Source organism: Lacerta agilis, chromosome 17 (genome assembly GCF_009819535.1).
Source record: "Lacerta agilis isolate rLacAgi1 chromosome 17, rLacAgi1.pri, whole genome shotgun sequence".
NCBI lineage: Eukaryota > Metazoa > Chordata > Lepidosauria > Squamata > Lacertidae > Lacerta > Lacerta agilis.
In genome coordinates this window covers 25,335,083-25,350,873 of record NC_046328.1, presented here as the reverse complement: position 1 = coordinate 25,350,873, position 15,791 = coordinate 25,335,083, and the positions used below count along the sequence as shown (strand labels likewise).

Genomic DNA, 15,791 nt, shown 5'->3' with positions numbered 1-15,791 from the left:
CCAGGGAGTGGAGAAGAGGGGAGCAGGGCCTAGCAGCTACAGGCAAACAAGGGTGATTTGAGGCAGACTGCTGCCCCAAGCAGGGGGGGTGGTGGCTGGGGTCCCAATTCGCCAGTCTGCAAGTGCTGTTATTTTGGGAAATGCCCGGCATACCTATTCAGAGGAGACTGAAGGGGAGTTAATGGAGGAGCCAGAATTTTTCAGTTGCATTGCAATCTCACCTTTCCCTCCAAGAAGTTCAAGGTGATGCATGTAGTTCCCACTCATTAATTCCCACAACAACCCTGTGAGGTAGATTAGGCTGAAAGGCAGCAGCACTCGGAGAGCTTCATGGCGCAGAGGGGATTCGAACCCTGGTCTCTCCCAGGTCCTAGCCTGGCACTCTGACCACTGCACACCACAGGCTCTCAATCAAGAAGGGTCTCGGGCAGAAAGGAGGCAGGACCGGTCCCTACTCTGGACACCCCTCAGCGTAGAGGCCTGAACAGGGAGGGGGAAAGGCCAAGGAGCAGGGCTGAGCAGCAGAGCGCCCCACTTTGCGTGTGAAAGGAAAGGATTTTTACAGGAAAAGCAGGCAGCACCTTTAAGTGTTTCTAGGGAATAAGTGGCATTTCTGCCTGCGGTTAGGGCTGGTTCTGAACCCCTGGCATCTCGAAGCAGGGCTGGAAAAAGCCTTCTGGGCCCAAGATACTGCCAGTCAGTGTAAGCAACACTGGGCTACATGGTCTGACTTTGGATAGCGCCGCTTCTCAAAACTGCAGAGAAGTCACTTCTCCCACCCTGGGACCTTCCAGCTGTTTTGGACTACAACTCCCATCAGCCCCTAGCTGGCAGGGGAGGAGGGGGGAACCTTCTTCACTGCTGCTGCTGCATTCCGGAAACCAGTAACTTGACCTCAGGCCGCTGGCGGCTTGCCTTCTTTCTCCAGAGTAGCACAATCCTGCCCCCTGCTGACTGCTAGGAGCATTGCTGACTGATGCTGGTAAGAGCTCCCATTCCATTGAACGCAGAAAATGTGCTCACCCCCCCCCCCCCAGCAAAGCAAGCCCTTCTAGGGCAATCACAGAGTTTTAGAGTTGGAAGGAACCTCAAAGGTCATAGAGTCCAACCCCCTGCAATGCAGGAATGGCAGTCAATCCTTGCTTGCTCCTTCCTTGCCACACACACTTCCCACAACATGCACACTCCCCGCCCCTGCCCCCCCCCCCAGCACAGCACACAATCTGGGCTTTGTCCTCCTTTATTGTGGAAATATCTCTGGCTTTTGTAACATCCTGGCTGAAGGAAAGACGTTCTGGGGTTGCCCAAAAAGCTTGTGCAGAACTTTTTGCTTTGCTGTTGGTCAGAATGAAACTGAATTGTGTGGTTTGTGGCTGCCTGGGTTGGTCTTCCTGTTCTCCCCACCACCACCAGCCCCCTCCCCCAACATGGGTGCCTGCATCTCTTCCTGCTTCTGTACCTGAAAGGAGTCGCGTCCTTGATCTGTACAGCACATCAAAACACTTTCCGACAGGGCAAAGCAGGCCAAGAAAAGGACACTTCACCCCCTTACCGAATGCCTATGGAAGCAGGAGCTGAAAACAAGTCACGTCCTTTAATGTTCAGCCAACCTTCCTTCTCTCCCAACAACCCCAGAGAGAGAGGGAGACACAGAGAGAGACACACAGAGAGAGAAGTTGCAGCCTGCAGCTCATGCACCAAATGGATGGCAGAAGCTAGACTCCTGACAAGTACAAAAACAAGGGCGAGGCAAGAGGAGGTGGCACCACCCTTGTGATGCCAGGCGTGCTGCTTGAGAGCGCGCCAATCCCGCCAAGCAAAAGCTGTTCCCCACCACGTGGTTCTTCTTCTGCGGGTGGCAAGGCTGGCAAAGCGGGAGGCTGCGTCCTTTCGGTGGCCCTGCCAATGTCCTCAACGGGGTAGATTAAGAGGAACAGCCCCGCTTTTGAGCCCGGGTCAGTGGAAGGCGGCAGTGGCGGCGCCCGGTCAGTCCTGAGCCTCTTCTGAGCGCCACTTCAGGGACTCCTCCTTCCGGGCGTCGGGCTTGATCTGGTTGCGCATACCGCCCAGGAGGTTGGAGGTGGCTTCCGAGGCCACGATGAGGGGCTTGACCACGGTGGGAGGGATCTGCCGCAGGACGCCTCCCACTGCCCCGGTGATACCTTTCTGCTCGTGGCCACGAGTCGCCACGTCGCAGATGGCCTGGGCTGTGTCGATGACACCCTGGAGGAAGAAGAAGAAGTTTGGATTTGATATCCCGCTTTATCACTACCCGAAGGAGTCTCAAAGCGGCTAACATTCTCCTTTGCCTTCCTCCCCTACAACAAACACTCTGTGAGGTGACTGTGGCTGAGAGACTGCAGAGAAGTGTGACTAGTCCAAGGTCACCCAGCAGCTGCATGTGAAGAAGCGGGGAATTGAACCCAGTTCACCAGATTACGAGTCCACCGCTCTTAACCACTACACCACACTGGTGCAGAGGAGGAGGAGGAAGAGGAAGTGAAGGAGAGAGAGAGCGTGCGTCAGGGCCTGCCAGAGGGCTGTAAGCAGGGTTTCTCCAACTTGGGTCTCCAGCTGTTTCTGGACTACAATTCCCATCATCCCTGACCACTTGGCCTGCTGGCTATGGATGATGGGAGTTGTAGTCAAAAAACTGTTGGATACCCAAATTGGGGGAAACCCTGGCTGGAAGGATCATTCCTTTTCAAATATATAAAGATCATTAATTTACAAGGCAACATGTTTTCCTAGTTCAATTTTATATAAGCTGCTGTTGTACACGCTTATATATATATAAAAAAGGGTGTGTGTGTAAACAAATGGTAATGATATTCCGCTAACAGCGAACTCAGACAGTGAGTGCCGATAGCTATGGAGCTAAAATGGGGCTGCTGGAAAATCAAGAGGCAGCATTCGCTTGCCCAGAAGGACCCCAGCATGAGAAAGAGAAAAAGCCTCAAGGAAACTAACCCAAAAGCAGCTCAAGGAAGACAGAGCAGCCCTGGATTTTGGAAGATTCAGGGCAGACAAAAGGAAGCCCTTCTTCACAGAGCGCAAAGTTAACCTATGAAACTCACTCCCGCAGGAGGCAGGGATGGCTCCCAACTTGGATGGCTCTAGGCCTTACCTCTCGCACGGTGTCATAGGCCTTGGCCACCCCTTCACGCAGGTCGGCAGGTTGCTGGCCGCGCCTCAGCTTGCGAGTGTGCTTCTTGTCCAGGAGGGTGCGCGTCATTGGGGGGGCGGTAGGGGACAGGATGTCGTAGACGGTCTCCGCTGTGGCCTGCAAGGGGGAGAGAAGGGATGGCAAACCAGGAAGGAGAGGCGGTTCTGAGAACCCCATTGCCCTTGCGGGGACCAGCCCTCCACAATGCCTTCAAGTATCTGAAGGGCTGTCGCATGGGAGATGGAGCAGGAGGCTTGCTCTTTGCTGCTTTGGAGAGGAGGAACCGAGCCAACAGCTTCTAATGACAAGGAAGGAGATTCCAACTAAACTTTCGGAGGAACTTTCTGAAGGCAAGAACTGTTTTGACAGTGAAACGGAGCTGTGGTTTATGGGGTTGGGCTAGATGACCCCTTGGGGTCCCTCCCAACTCTACAGTTCTACGACCCACTCCTCATCACTAAGGGCTGGAGAAGAACAAGGGCAGCTGCCACCCCTTGCAGACCACCCTTGCCCATCTCAGACCACACAGCCCAAACCTGGATGGCCTGCACCAGGCGGTTGCTGAGCTCGAGGGCCGCCGAAGCGGTCGAAGTGCCGAAGGAGGCTGCCCCACGCTGCAGGCCCCGGATGATCCGCCCGTCCTTGCGGTACTGCTCGATGGGCAGCCAGAAGAGGTCACGGAGGCCGTGGACTGGGAGGGAAAGAGAGAGAGGAGAGGGCAAATGCAAGGGCAGCACCACTGCATGTCAGGCAAAACCATTCCTCTTTACCCAGGCCTATGGCTGTTCAATAATCTATGGCCTGTAAAAGTGTGGAGAGAGGACTGTTATGATTATGATTCTTATTAGGCTGTCTCTGTCTGTATGCTTTATACTATGTTTTTCCATTGATGTTTTGTAATGTGTTTCTAATGTTGCACATCTCCCAGAGATCTTTTGATAAAAGACGGTATATAAATTGCATTATTTATTATTATTATTATTATTAACTGTGCTGCTGGATGAGGCCAAAGGGGGACTTACCTGGTCCAGCATGCTGCTTTCCACCATGGCCAACTGGGTGCACACTCCTCCCCAATGGGAAATCCACATGCAGGGATGGGAAGGCAACAGCTCCCTCTCCCCAGCAGTTGGTTGTTCAGAGGTAGACTGTGCCTGGGCCTGGAGGCTCCATCTAGTCCTCATAATTACCCTCCTATTTGTACATGTAGATAGACAGGAAGCCTTCCAACCACCAACACTGCCGCCCAATACATCCCCAAGCAATCCCCTCCTCCCGCCGGACTTACAGAGCTGCACCACGGAGTGCATAGGCCCCACGCCTCCCAGGATGCCTGGCAGCTGGTTCTTGCGGATGTCCGTCAGCCACTCGGTCAGGGCGTAGCTCACCACCTTCTCCACGCCCAGTAGCCTGAGGAGGCGGAGAAGCAGGGGGTCAGGGGCCCCAAACGGCAACGCCCACCAGATCCGGCCCCCCAGGCCACTGAAGCAAGTGGAGCCATGGGGAGGGGCTGCCGGCGGAAGTGTCTCAGGCAATGGGGTGTGGAAGCACCTGCGGCTTTTCAGCCCAGCTTGACAATGGATAAATGGGGCTGCCTCTGTTCAGATACTGGCTTCTAACTACGCGCCACCAAGATGCTGGGGGTTTAGAGCCCCCTCCTTGCCCTCCTCTCCACCGACACACCCCACCCGGCCACCTTAAAAAGGCCAAAGGTGGCTCCTCACCCGTGTCGACAGCAGAGCCTCTTGAGTTTGAGCTCAGAGCAGTTGAGCTGCGCCAGGCCGATCAGGATGCCGGCAAAGGTGCCCTAAGGAGAAACAGAGAGAATTTTTGTAGAGTGGGAAGGGACCCTGCGGGTCATTCTAGGCCAACCCCCCTGCAGTGCAGGAATCGCAGCTGCAGAATCCCTGACAGGTGGCTGCTCTGCCTTGGTTTAAAAGCCTCAGGTGAAGGAGAGTCCACCACCTCCCGAGGGAGTCCTCTCCACTATCGAACAGCTCTTACCACCAGAAAGTTCTTCCTAAGAAGGGTCGGCACTGACCCAGCGACAGGCACTTGCCTCCCCCCCCCCCCACGCCTTTGTCAGGGTTTCCCAGACTTGGGTCTCCAGATGTTTTGGACTACAATTTCCATCATCCCTGACTAGCTAAGGATGGAGTTGTAGTCCAAAAACAGCTGGAGACCCAAGTTTGGGAAACCCTGGATTAATCTCTCTCCCCACCCCCACCCTTTCCTGGGCACAAGGGCCAGGCTTTAGAGGGGAGAAAGAGGCAGCCTGGTGGGGATCCCCATGCCCTTTCTGTGGTCTTATGCTGAGACCCTAAAACGCAGCCCCCTTGAGCTGTCCTGTCGCAAGAGCAACATCAGCTGGAATGAATGGCTGGAAGGTGGAGAGAGACTGAGAAGCAGCTCTGCAAAGGGGTCACTCGTAGCGGATAGGAAAGTTCCCCAGGCCTGGGGAGGGAGGGGCTCCTGCAGACTCTGCTACTCACCACTTGGTCCACGGTCACATGCTTTCCCTGGTAGTCCAGCCAGATGGGCACTTCGGACGTGAACCGGAACTCTCTAGAGAGGGAGAAGCCAAGGAGAAGGGGAGATGCTTTTTCCCTTGTGGTGGGAAAGTGCTGGCTGCAGTGCCGGCTACCGCTCCAGTGGCCTGTCTACTCCAGCATCCTGTTCTCACAATGGCCGTGTACCTCTAAGAACCTAGAAAGCTAGATAGACTGCCCCTGGGCCTGGAGGTTCCATAAGCACCTAAGAAGAGCCTGCTGGATCAGGCCAACAGCCCATCTAGTCCATCATCCCGTTCTCACAGGAGCCAACCAGATGCCTCTGGGAAATCTTCAAGCAAGACCAGTGCCCTCCTGTGGTTTCCAACCAATGCTATTTAGAAGCATTTCTTTGTCTCCAGCTGTGGAGGCGGAGCATAGCTGGGATGGCTAGTAGCCATCGATAGCCACCTCCTCCTTCCTTCTACGGAACACACACCCTCCCACAACAAGCTGCCGGGCGATGACTCTTGCAGCTCCCATTTCTCATACGCATTATGAATTCCGCAGGGGAAGTGTGGCGTAGTGGTTAGTGTCAGATCACAACCTGGGAGACCAGGGTTCAAATCCCCACAGGGATCACATGAAGCTCACTGAGGGTAACCTTGAGACTGGTCACTGCCTCTCAGCCTAACCCACCTCACAGGGCAGAAAGAAAATGGGGAGTGGGGGAACCATAAACGCTGCCTTGAGCTCCTCGGAGGAAAAGTGGGGTGTAAATATAGCAAAGTAATTGATGCAATTCTCCACTAAGACTCTGCAGGTGGCCCCCGGTGGCCCCTAACATCCACGTGCCCCATCCTTTCTCCCTCCCCACATCAAGCGCTTGTACCGGAAGTAAATGGGCTGGTCGGAGGAGGAGGAGGAGGCGTTGGACAAGGAGCTGTTTTCGCTGGCCGTGGTCTCCATCGAGGCTGTCATCTCCCCCTCCGCTCCCTCAGGCTCTTTCCCCGAGGACTCTGTGCGACCTGTGGAGCGCAAGAGCAGCATTGGGCAATGAGAGAGAGAGAGAGAGAAGAGGGGCACATCTGAGGGTTCCTCTAGGCCAGGGGTCGGCAAATTTTTTCAGCAGGGGGCCAGTCCACTGTCCCTCAGACCTTGTGGGGGGCCAGACTATATTTTGGAAAAAAAATATGAACGGATTCCTATACCCCACGAATAACCCAGAGATGCATTTTAAATAAAAGGACACATTCTGCTCATGTAAAAAAACACTGATTCCTGGACATTTAAAAGGCAATTGGGCCGCATCTGGCCCCCAGGCCTTAGTTTGGGGACCCTTGCTCTAGGCAGCCTCTGCCATCCCTGTGACACTCTAGATGTTGTTGAACTACAACCCCCATCAGCCCCCAACCGGCATGGCCAACAGGCAGCCATGGTGAGGAGGGTGGTGCAGAACTGGGGAAGCCCTCCTCCTCCTCTAGGGAAAAGAGAATCCTCCCGGGAGGCCAGACATTCACCTTCCGAGCCAGCCTCACAGGGCACGACGGGGTTGATGCTGGCAGCCACACTGGTGAAGAAGTCCTTGAGGAAGAACAAGGCATCCTGGAGCAAAAGCAAGGGGAAAGCAGGAGCCTATTATTATTATTATTATTATTATTATTATTATTATTATTATTATTATTATTATTATTATTATTATTATTATTTAGCATTTCTATCCCGCCTTTCTCTCATCCTGGGATTCAAGGTGGCTTACAACATTTGGGGATTTTAATTTTTTTGCAAAGGAATAGAAACTAACAATAATTAAAATGCATCAAAACATATTAAGAACCAGCAATCCAAGTTTGTTTTGATCCCTGTGTATTTTCATTCTGTGCCACTTCTATTTTCATAGCAGGCATACTGTACAATAAATCTAGCAGTTAGTAATATCGTCCTTGGAAGCTCCAGCACAGACATCTCCAGATTGGGCAAACTGGGAGGGAGAAGAGGAGGAATCCACTCTGCTTGGTCTTGCCAGGTCCACCCCTCCCATCCCGAAAGGCTCACAAGGAAGCCGCTTGCTCTGCTGCTGGCTGCAGCCACACTCAAAGTCACCAAACATTGGACACCTGCATCAGGTCCCTCTAGGGATGGTTTTAGAGGTGTGGTGCATGGCCTCGTCTGAGCATATCGCCAGAGGGATTTGAGGGGGGTTACAGAACAAAACCATTTTGATGTTGTAAAGTTTCAGTTTATACACTTTATAAATAAATGCTGCATTTTTCGGACCATAAGGCACACCGGACCATAAGACGCTCCTTGTTTTTAAAGGAGGAAAACAAGGGAAAAAATATTCTAACTCAAAACTGGCGGCAGCAGCAGCAGCAGCTGCGGAGGAGAAAGCAGCTTTTGGGCTGCACGTTCCTCCTCTGCAGCCGCAGCCGCCAGCGGCAAAGGGGTGGGGGGAACATTGCTCCTTCCTCCCCCGCCCCTTTGACGCTGGCTTTAAAGCCAGCAGGGGAGAAGGGGAGGACGATACGGTCTGTCCCTTCTCCCCAGCTGGCTTTAAAGCAAGCGGGGGCAAAGCTGCCCTGACGCTGTGCATGGCGCTAGCGGTTCTCCCCCCCCCCTTGATTTAAAGCCAGCTGGGGAGAAGGGATGGACCTAGCGTCCTCCCCGTCTCCCCAGCTGGCTTTAAAGCCGGGGGGAGATTCGCGGACGCTGCCCGTCGCTGCCTCTCGCTGAATGTGGCGAGAGGCGGGGGACGGGACCAGCAGCCCAGAAGGAGCCCTTCCAGGCCGCTGGTCATGCCGCTGCCGCCGCCCCCACCTCCCGCTGAACGTGGGGGTGATGGCAGGCGGCATCAGCGGCGGGTCCAGCAGCCCAGAAGGAGCCCCTCTGGGCCGCTGGTCCTGCCACGGATGATGCCCGCCGTCGCCCCCACGTTCAGCGGGAGGGCAGCAGTGGGCGGCGGCAGAGGAGATAGGACCAGTGGCCCAAAAGGAGCCCTTTTGGGCGCTGGTCCCGCTGCTGCCGCCTTCGCTCCATAAGATACACAGACATTTTCCCTTCCTTTTTAGGAAGGAAAAAGTGCGTCTTATGGAGCGAATATACTGCACTGCATAGGCCCCCAACAACACACGCCTCTGCCGTATCAATATGTGATGCTTCGAAAAGGTCCCTTTGCAGAATCTATTTTATTACAATGTCTGTCCTGAAGCATCTGTTTGTTTTATTCTACTGCAATAATGTGCTCCACGCAGTCACCGTTTCTTATTTCTTTACCGTTTGTCCTGCTTGCATGCTGCTGTTTCTGAAAACTTACTAAATTCATGTTTTAAAAACAGCTCAGTCGGTAGAGCATGAGACCTTTAATCTCAGGGTCGTGGGTTCGAGCCCCACATTGGGCAAAAGATTCCTGCATTGCAAGCGGCTGGACCAGATGATCCTCTCCAACTCTACGAATTCTGTGACGCTAGGAGCAAGCCAGGCATCTGAGCCACAGCCAAAGGGAGCCATTTTGGCTATGCGCATCCTCCTCCTGTGGGAGGGCAGAGAGTTCCGAGCGCAGGGGTGCTCCCAAAGTGCTCCCCCACCGTCCCTTGCAGAGCACCTAACCCCAACGCCCCCCCTCACCTGGTCAATGTTGAGCCTGAGTGGCATCAAGGAGACACGAAGGCAGCACTCGGGACCCCCCAGACCAGACTCAGGGCAGACGTGCAGGGCTTTGATGGTGAGCTGTGAAGAAAGAGAGGGGGGTGGTCAGTCTTCCAGTGGCCCCCAGTGACAGAAGACGGGGGAGCTTTCCAGAGGCTGAGCTTCAGCAGCACCAACCCACCCCCCACCCACAAAACTGTTTCACTATCAGACTCCAGGCCAGGCTGAACTACCAGTCTCATCAGGCCTCCAAGATCCAGGTGGGTTTATTTTTTCCGTAACATTTCTATACCGCTGATTATTGTAACGGGGGGGGGGGCCTTCAATGCTGTTTACAAAAAGAACAATGAAATTGCTGATAAACAGACATTTAAAGCATTTGGAGAGGGATCAAAAATAAACTAAAATCAGGTTAAAACACACATCAACATTCTATGTATCCGGACAGAGCTGTCTAATCCAAAATGTCTTTAGCAGGAGTACTGTGAAGGTGCCTGCCTGATGTCAATTGGCAGGGAGTTCCAAAGGACCACACCGAAAGATCAATCTCTTACAAAAGCAGAAGGGGTACTATGTGGTACCTGCAGCAGTGCCAGTTCTGCAGCTCGAAGAGGTCGAAAACGCATTAAGCCCATCTCACAAGCAAACCAGTCCCAAGTTGTTAAGGGCTTTCTATACCAGGGGTAGGCAAGCTAAGGTCCATGGGCCGGATGCAGCCCAATCACCTTCTCAATCCGGCCCACAGATGGTCCGGGAATCGGCGTGTTTTTACATGAGTAAAACGTGTTTTTATTTAAAATGCATCTCTGGGTTATTTGTGGGGCATAGTAATTCGTTCATTCCCCCCCCCCAAAAAAATATAGTCCGGCCCACCACATGGTCTGAGGGACGGTGGACCAGCCCACGACTGAAAAAGATTGCTGACCCCTGTTCTATACTAATAGCAACACCTTGAACCTGGGTCCAGCAGCAAACTGGCAAGCAGAAGATCTCTCCGCCCAGGGGTGATATATGCACCGACAAGGCCTCATTCCTGTCAGCAACTATGCTGCAGCATTCTGCACTGACTTCAGCTTCCGGATTGAGAGCAAGGGACGTCCCCACATCAAGCGCACTGCATTAATTTAGTACTGGAGAGCCCCCTCCAAAAAAAAATAGCATACAGGAAAGGGGATGATCATCTGGACTTTTCCAGTCCAAGGAGAGGCGGACACAGCCAAGAGCCACCGACGCAACCCACAACCCCCCACCTGCTCTCAGCTCCTTCTGCTGCTGCCCCCCCCCGTACCATGTTGGAGTGGGCTCGGCGCGGCATGCACTCGCTGCTGTACAGGTAGAGGAACTTGTTGATCTGAGAGGAGGCCAGGCGGTCTCGGATCTCCAGCTCCTGGACAATGAAGACCTGTCTGGCCACGGGCTGCTCCTCCAACTCCATGGAGGGTTTCTCAGAAGTGCTGCTGCCGCTGCCGCTGCTGCTGGAGTAAGTTTCATGCTGGAAACTCACCTGGAGAGGAGGGGAGAGGTGAGGGCAGGTGAGGTCACCACTTTGTCCCCCCCCCCCCGTGTTTTTTTGGCAATTAATTTTTATTCATTCTCAAATTTGTAACACATCAAAACCAAATTAAAATCAATAACGGCTTCCCCCTCTCTCAGGTATACCAACACCCGCGGATAGATAAAACAAAATTATATCAAGGAACGACAAGTGAGGCTGCAATAATTTTAAATTGTTCATTCTCCTCTCCAACTTGCATGTTAGTTTCATTTTCTTATCCCGGGTAATTTTCAGCTTCTGCCTGTTTGCGTGCACCCTTCCAGGGGAGACTTTTGTCTTTCCCCCACTGTTTTGATTCATTCATCTGTCCTCAAAGGAAGCTCAGGGTGGTGTATGCTCCCCACCTCTTTATTCTCACAAACAACCCTAAGAGGTAGGCCAGGCCAAGAGACTGAGAATGGCCCAGGGTCACCAAGTGGGGTTTTTTTGGTGGGTATTGTAGTCCTACCCAGCACCTCCCCCCCCCCGCTACCCCCCAGTGGTCCCTACCCCTTTCCTTTCAGATCTCTTGCACCCCACCAACCAACAGAGCGATTCCCTGCCTTGTAAACATGGCTGTTCTAGCAAGGTCCTTTCTGGGGAATTTTTTTAAAACTTTATTTTCATCCCAAGACCTCAGGGCGGTTCACGGAATAACATACAGGAGAAGAAACGTGCAAGTAAGTAAAACAAAACAGCAGAACAATAACCCACCCCTTCCTACAGGCACATTTAAAAGACTGTCTAATATTAATCAGCCAAAGGCCTGTGCTTGAAGAGGAATGCTTTTGCCTGGCGCCTCAAAATATATACAGGTGAAACTCGAAAAATTAGAATATCGTGGAAAGGTTCATTTCTTTCGGTAATTCAACTTAAAAGGTGAAACTAATATATGAAACTAATATAATATATTGTGATGATTATGGCATACAGCTGATGAGAACCCCAAATTCGAACTTTTATAACAAATAAAGGCTTGACTTATCTCGCTTTGCATGTCATGAGTCTATCTCATATATTAGTTTCACCTTTTAAGTTGAATTACGGAAAGAAATGAACCTTTCCACAATATTCCAATTTTTCAAGTTTCACCTGTATATTTTATCTCGCTTTGCATGTCATGAGTATCTCATATATTAAACACCAGTAGCTAATGAAAACAATTGCTTACATAAATGAACTTTTCCACGATATTCTAATTTTTCAAGTTTCACCTGTATAATGAAGGTGCCAGGTGAACCCCTCCCGGGGATAGCATTTCACAAATGGAATTGGGGCACCCATTTTAAACTCAAAGGGCGAGGCCTCCCTCCTGAGCCACCAGCTCTCACCTTGGTCAGCTGGATCTCCATCAACAGGTCGTGGATGCGGCTGGTGCCCCCCTGAGCCCGCCAGGTGTTCTGGGGCCGGTTGGTGACAGAGGAGCGGGACGGGGACGAGCGGGCGCTGGAAAGAGACGGCTTCGTCCTGGAGAAGGTGGGGCGGAATAAGATGGGGAGCGAGAGCTTGTTAAAGTCAATGGATGAGGCTTGCTCCTCCGCCCCGCCAGCCATAAGAACATACTAGAAAAGCCTGCTGGGCAGATGACAAATGGCCCGTCTGGTCCAGCATCCTGTTCTCATAAATGGCCAACTAGATGCGTCAACGGGAAACCGGCAAGCACAAGAAAACTTTCCCTGCTTTTAGTTTCCAGAAACTGGCACAGGCAACTTTCCATTTATGCGGGAGGCCTCCATGCGTGTAACTGAAATCGTGTGTATTGGGAAGAACCTGGAGAGTCCTAGTGGCTTGTAAGGAGACCCTTCCCCAGAGCCCAAAGAAGATGTCAGTGTGGTGTAGTGATTAAGAGCAGTGGACTTGTAATCTGGTGAACCGGGTCCGCGTCTCCACTCCTCCACATGCAGCTGCTGGGTGACCTTGGGCTAGTCACACTTCTCTGAAGTCTCTCAGCCCCACTCACCTCACAGAGTGTTTGTTGTTGGGGGGGGGAGGGAAAGGAGAATGTTAGCTGCTTTGAGACTCCTTTGGGTAGTGATAAAGCGGGATATCAAATCCAAACTCTTCTTCTTTGGGCTCTAGGGAGGGTCTCCTCGCAAGCCAGAAGGGCAGCGGGGCTTGTACCACTGACGTGCAGGGAGGGAGTGACGGCTGCTGCACTTCCCCACATGTCAGCTGTTAGGCAAGGAGGCTTCCACAAAGCCCCTCTGGCTCACAAGGAGACCTACCCCGGAGCCCAAACAGGATATCCTCTTCAGGCTCTAGGGATGGTCTCCTCGTGAACCAGGAGGACCTTCCGGGGGGGGGGGGTTTAAATTAAAAAAAAACAGGTGGCAGAGCAACAGGTAGGCGGCTGAGGGCGAGCGGCTCACCTGGGTGAGTGGGCGTGGCCAGAGGCAGAGCGCCCCAGCCCAAAGTCCCTCCCGCCATACAGATGCCAGACCACCGAGATCTCCCGCATCATCACCCGGCTCTCGGGGACCGGGAAGCGCGAGGGGGCCTTCAGGAGGTCTGTGCTCCCCAGGGGGCGGGAGAAGTGCCCCTCCTGGATGCGAACGGGGCCTTCCAAGAGCTTCGTTACCACCGGCTCCCCGTCTCGGGGCTGCGGAGAGAGGAAGCAAGAGGCAGGATCAGAGCACATAGGTTCCAGAAACTGGTACGCAGAAGCGTTGCTGCCTCCAGCCGCGGAGACAGAGCACAGCCATCAACAGCACCTCTTAAAAGCCATCCAAGTTGGAAGCTATCAGTGCCTTCAGCGAGGTGTTTCGGCAAGGGCCCTTGCCTTGCTAAATCCACAGAAATAAAGGTTTGGCTCCAGAGACAGGAGATGACCTGAAGCTTGGCACTCTCCTTGCAGAAGGGCCGGTCCGTACCGGGATTCCTGTGCCTGGGGCGTCCAGGATGCAGAAGTCGTCCGTGGCTTCGCTCTCGCCCTCGCTGTCCTCCGAAGGGCTGAGGTCCAGCCCCTCCCCGACAGGGGCAGGTGGTGGGGCCGGGGTCTTTCCTGCTTTGCCCATGGCTCCATTCTCCCCGGGGAACAGGTAGACAGAAACCGGGGACGGCTGCCGCCTGAGCCCAGAGTCACCTGGGAAAGGGGCAAAGGTTATATTAAACAAGGCAAGCCCCACTCAACTTGTGCTCCCACCAACTCTGAGCCACCCTCCGCTGCCTTGGGAAGACCAGCAGGGAGGATGCAAGACGCAGCTGAAGGTGGGATCGAAGGGGAAGCATTCTCCCATGACACGAGACAAGAAAACTTTTTCTTGGTTTTGTCAGGTGTTATATTAGAGTGGATGAGTTTATACATAGCTGACAGATGAAGAATCAGAAGTTCTTTATTTTCTCAACTATTTTTTTCCTTTTCTCTTTCTTTAATTATTTCCTGTTTTTTCTTCCCTTTCCCACTTTATCCCTACTCTCTCTCTCATTCTCTTTCTCTCTCTCTTTTTCTTCTTTCCTTTTTTGTGTTTTTATATAGATCAATGTTTTCATTTTCTCTTTTTCTTCTTTCCTTTTTTGTGTTTTTATATAGATCAATGTTTTCATTTTTTCTTTTTCTTCTTTCCTTTTTTGTGTTTTTATATAGATCAATGTTTTCATTTCGATTAAAAAAGAGATATTTGATGATAATCATTGTATCCCTTTCTCCAATTGCTAATAAAATTTATTTTTTTACAAAAAAAGAAAACTCAAAAAGGCTCATTTGCTGATAGTAATTGTTACTACCAGATTGGGAACCTCAGGTCTGAAGGAGGAATCAGAGAATCACAGGAAGCATCATTGGAAGGGACCCAAGGGTCATCTAGTCCAACCCCCTGCCTCCTGACCTCTCTACTTGGCCCTTATGTCTACCTTGCCCTGCCCAACCCCTCGGCTACTGTTGCCTGGCTGGAACTGTGCTGCTGCTTGCTTGTTAGGAGGATGGGGAGAGCTGCTGCTCCACTCCCCTGGTCCCAGCTGATCACCACCCTGCCGTATCTTGCCCCAATGCTAGGCTAAGAATTGCTTATAAGTATTTAAGATTTATTTCTAACGTAGGATTTCTTAACATTCCAGCTGACGAAGAATTAGCAAAACAGGGCCTTGTCCTGGAATTTATTTCAACTGGAATTTGTTTCAATACTATAATAATAAAACTGTTTGAAGACTTTAAAACTGATCTCTCGCCTGGCCAGAGTTCTTGGATTCTTTATTTTTGATTTCTGGATATTACCAGATAACTCCAATTTCTACAGCAAAGAATCGCTACCCAGCAACATCCAGGGAAAGCCAAGCGTCTCCTCCTGCATACCCCCCCTACTTACCCATCTCTCCGGCCAGTTCCTGGAGGCTGCGCTCCGTGTCAATGAGGGCATCCGTGAGGTCTTGCTGGTTGATGGCTGCGGTCTCAGCAGGCGGGCACGATGGCAGTGACGCTGGGCTCTCGGACAACTAGCAGGGCACAGAAGAGGGCGTGAGCGCACTGGAAGCAGCAAGGGCGAGAGCAGGGCGCCCATCTGAGGGGGGTTGCTCTCCAATGAATTTGTATTAAGTTTCAAAACTTTTAAACAAATTGCATTCCAATGAACCTCCAATTTTATACAAAGTCGACTTCCCACCCTTTCCTGCTGCGCAACGTAACATTTTATCATTAATCGTTTATCCTTTATCATCCGCGGCCGCCTATTTCAAAATCCTTGCTCACGCTTTTAATTAACTCCAATATGTTCCAAAGTCAAAATAAGGGAACCAGTATCACTCAGAAAAACGGAGGGGCGTTGCTTCCAAGTCTCACCTGCCGCTTCATCTGCATTTTTAACTGTAGTTAGATTAAGTTGTGCAGATTGCTGAATAGGGAGCTGGGCATTTAATTGGATTGATTCATTTAATGGGGTGATTGATTGGTGTACGGTGGTGGGGAAGAATGAGTTGATTTTATTTTGCTTCATTGCAAATCAAGTGTGTTGTTTTTTTAAAAGTG

General features: G+C 52.0%; 1 protein-coding gene across 1 annotated transcript in view; it reads right to left on the bottom strand.

Annotated features, from left to right (window-relative positions):
- Positions 1 to 1,575: 1,575 nt before the first annotated feature.
- Positions 1,576 to 15,791, bottom strand: part of ATG2A (autophagy related 2A) — a 36,507-nt gene continuing 22,291 nt past the window's right edge. The window contains exons 29-42 of the mRNA XM_033174106.1: positions 15,136 to 15,262; positions 13,705 to 13,916; positions 13,204 to 13,433; positions 12,166 to 12,301; positions 10,589 to 10,804; positions 9,280 to 9,381; positions 7,176 to 7,260; positions 6,548 to 6,683; positions 5,659 to 5,731; positions 4,891 to 4,973; positions 4,455 to 4,576; positions 3,703 to 3,857; positions 3,128 to 3,283; positions 1,576 to 2,223 (exon numbers count right to left, since the gene is read on the bottom strand). Coding sequence (XP_033029997.1) covers positions 1,987 to 2,223; positions 3,128 to 3,283; positions 3,703 to 3,857; positions 4,455 to 4,576; positions 4,891 to 4,973; positions 5,659 to 5,731; positions 6,548 to 6,683; positions 7,176 to 7,260; positions 9,280 to 9,381; positions 10,589 to 10,804; positions 12,166 to 12,301; positions 13,204 to 13,433; positions 13,705 to 13,916; positions 15,136 to 15,262 — 2,070 coding nt within the window. The 3' untranslated portion in view covers positions 1,576 to 1,986. The remainder of the gene's footprint in view (positions 2,224 to 3,127; positions 3,284 to 3,702; positions 3,858 to 4,454; positions 4,577 to 4,890; positions 4,974 to 5,658; positions 5,732 to 6,547; positions 6,684 to 7,175; positions 7,261 to 9,279; positions 9,382 to 10,588; positions 10,805 to 12,165; positions 12,302 to 13,203; positions 13,434 to 13,704; positions 13,917 to 15,135; positions 15,263 to 15,791) is intronic.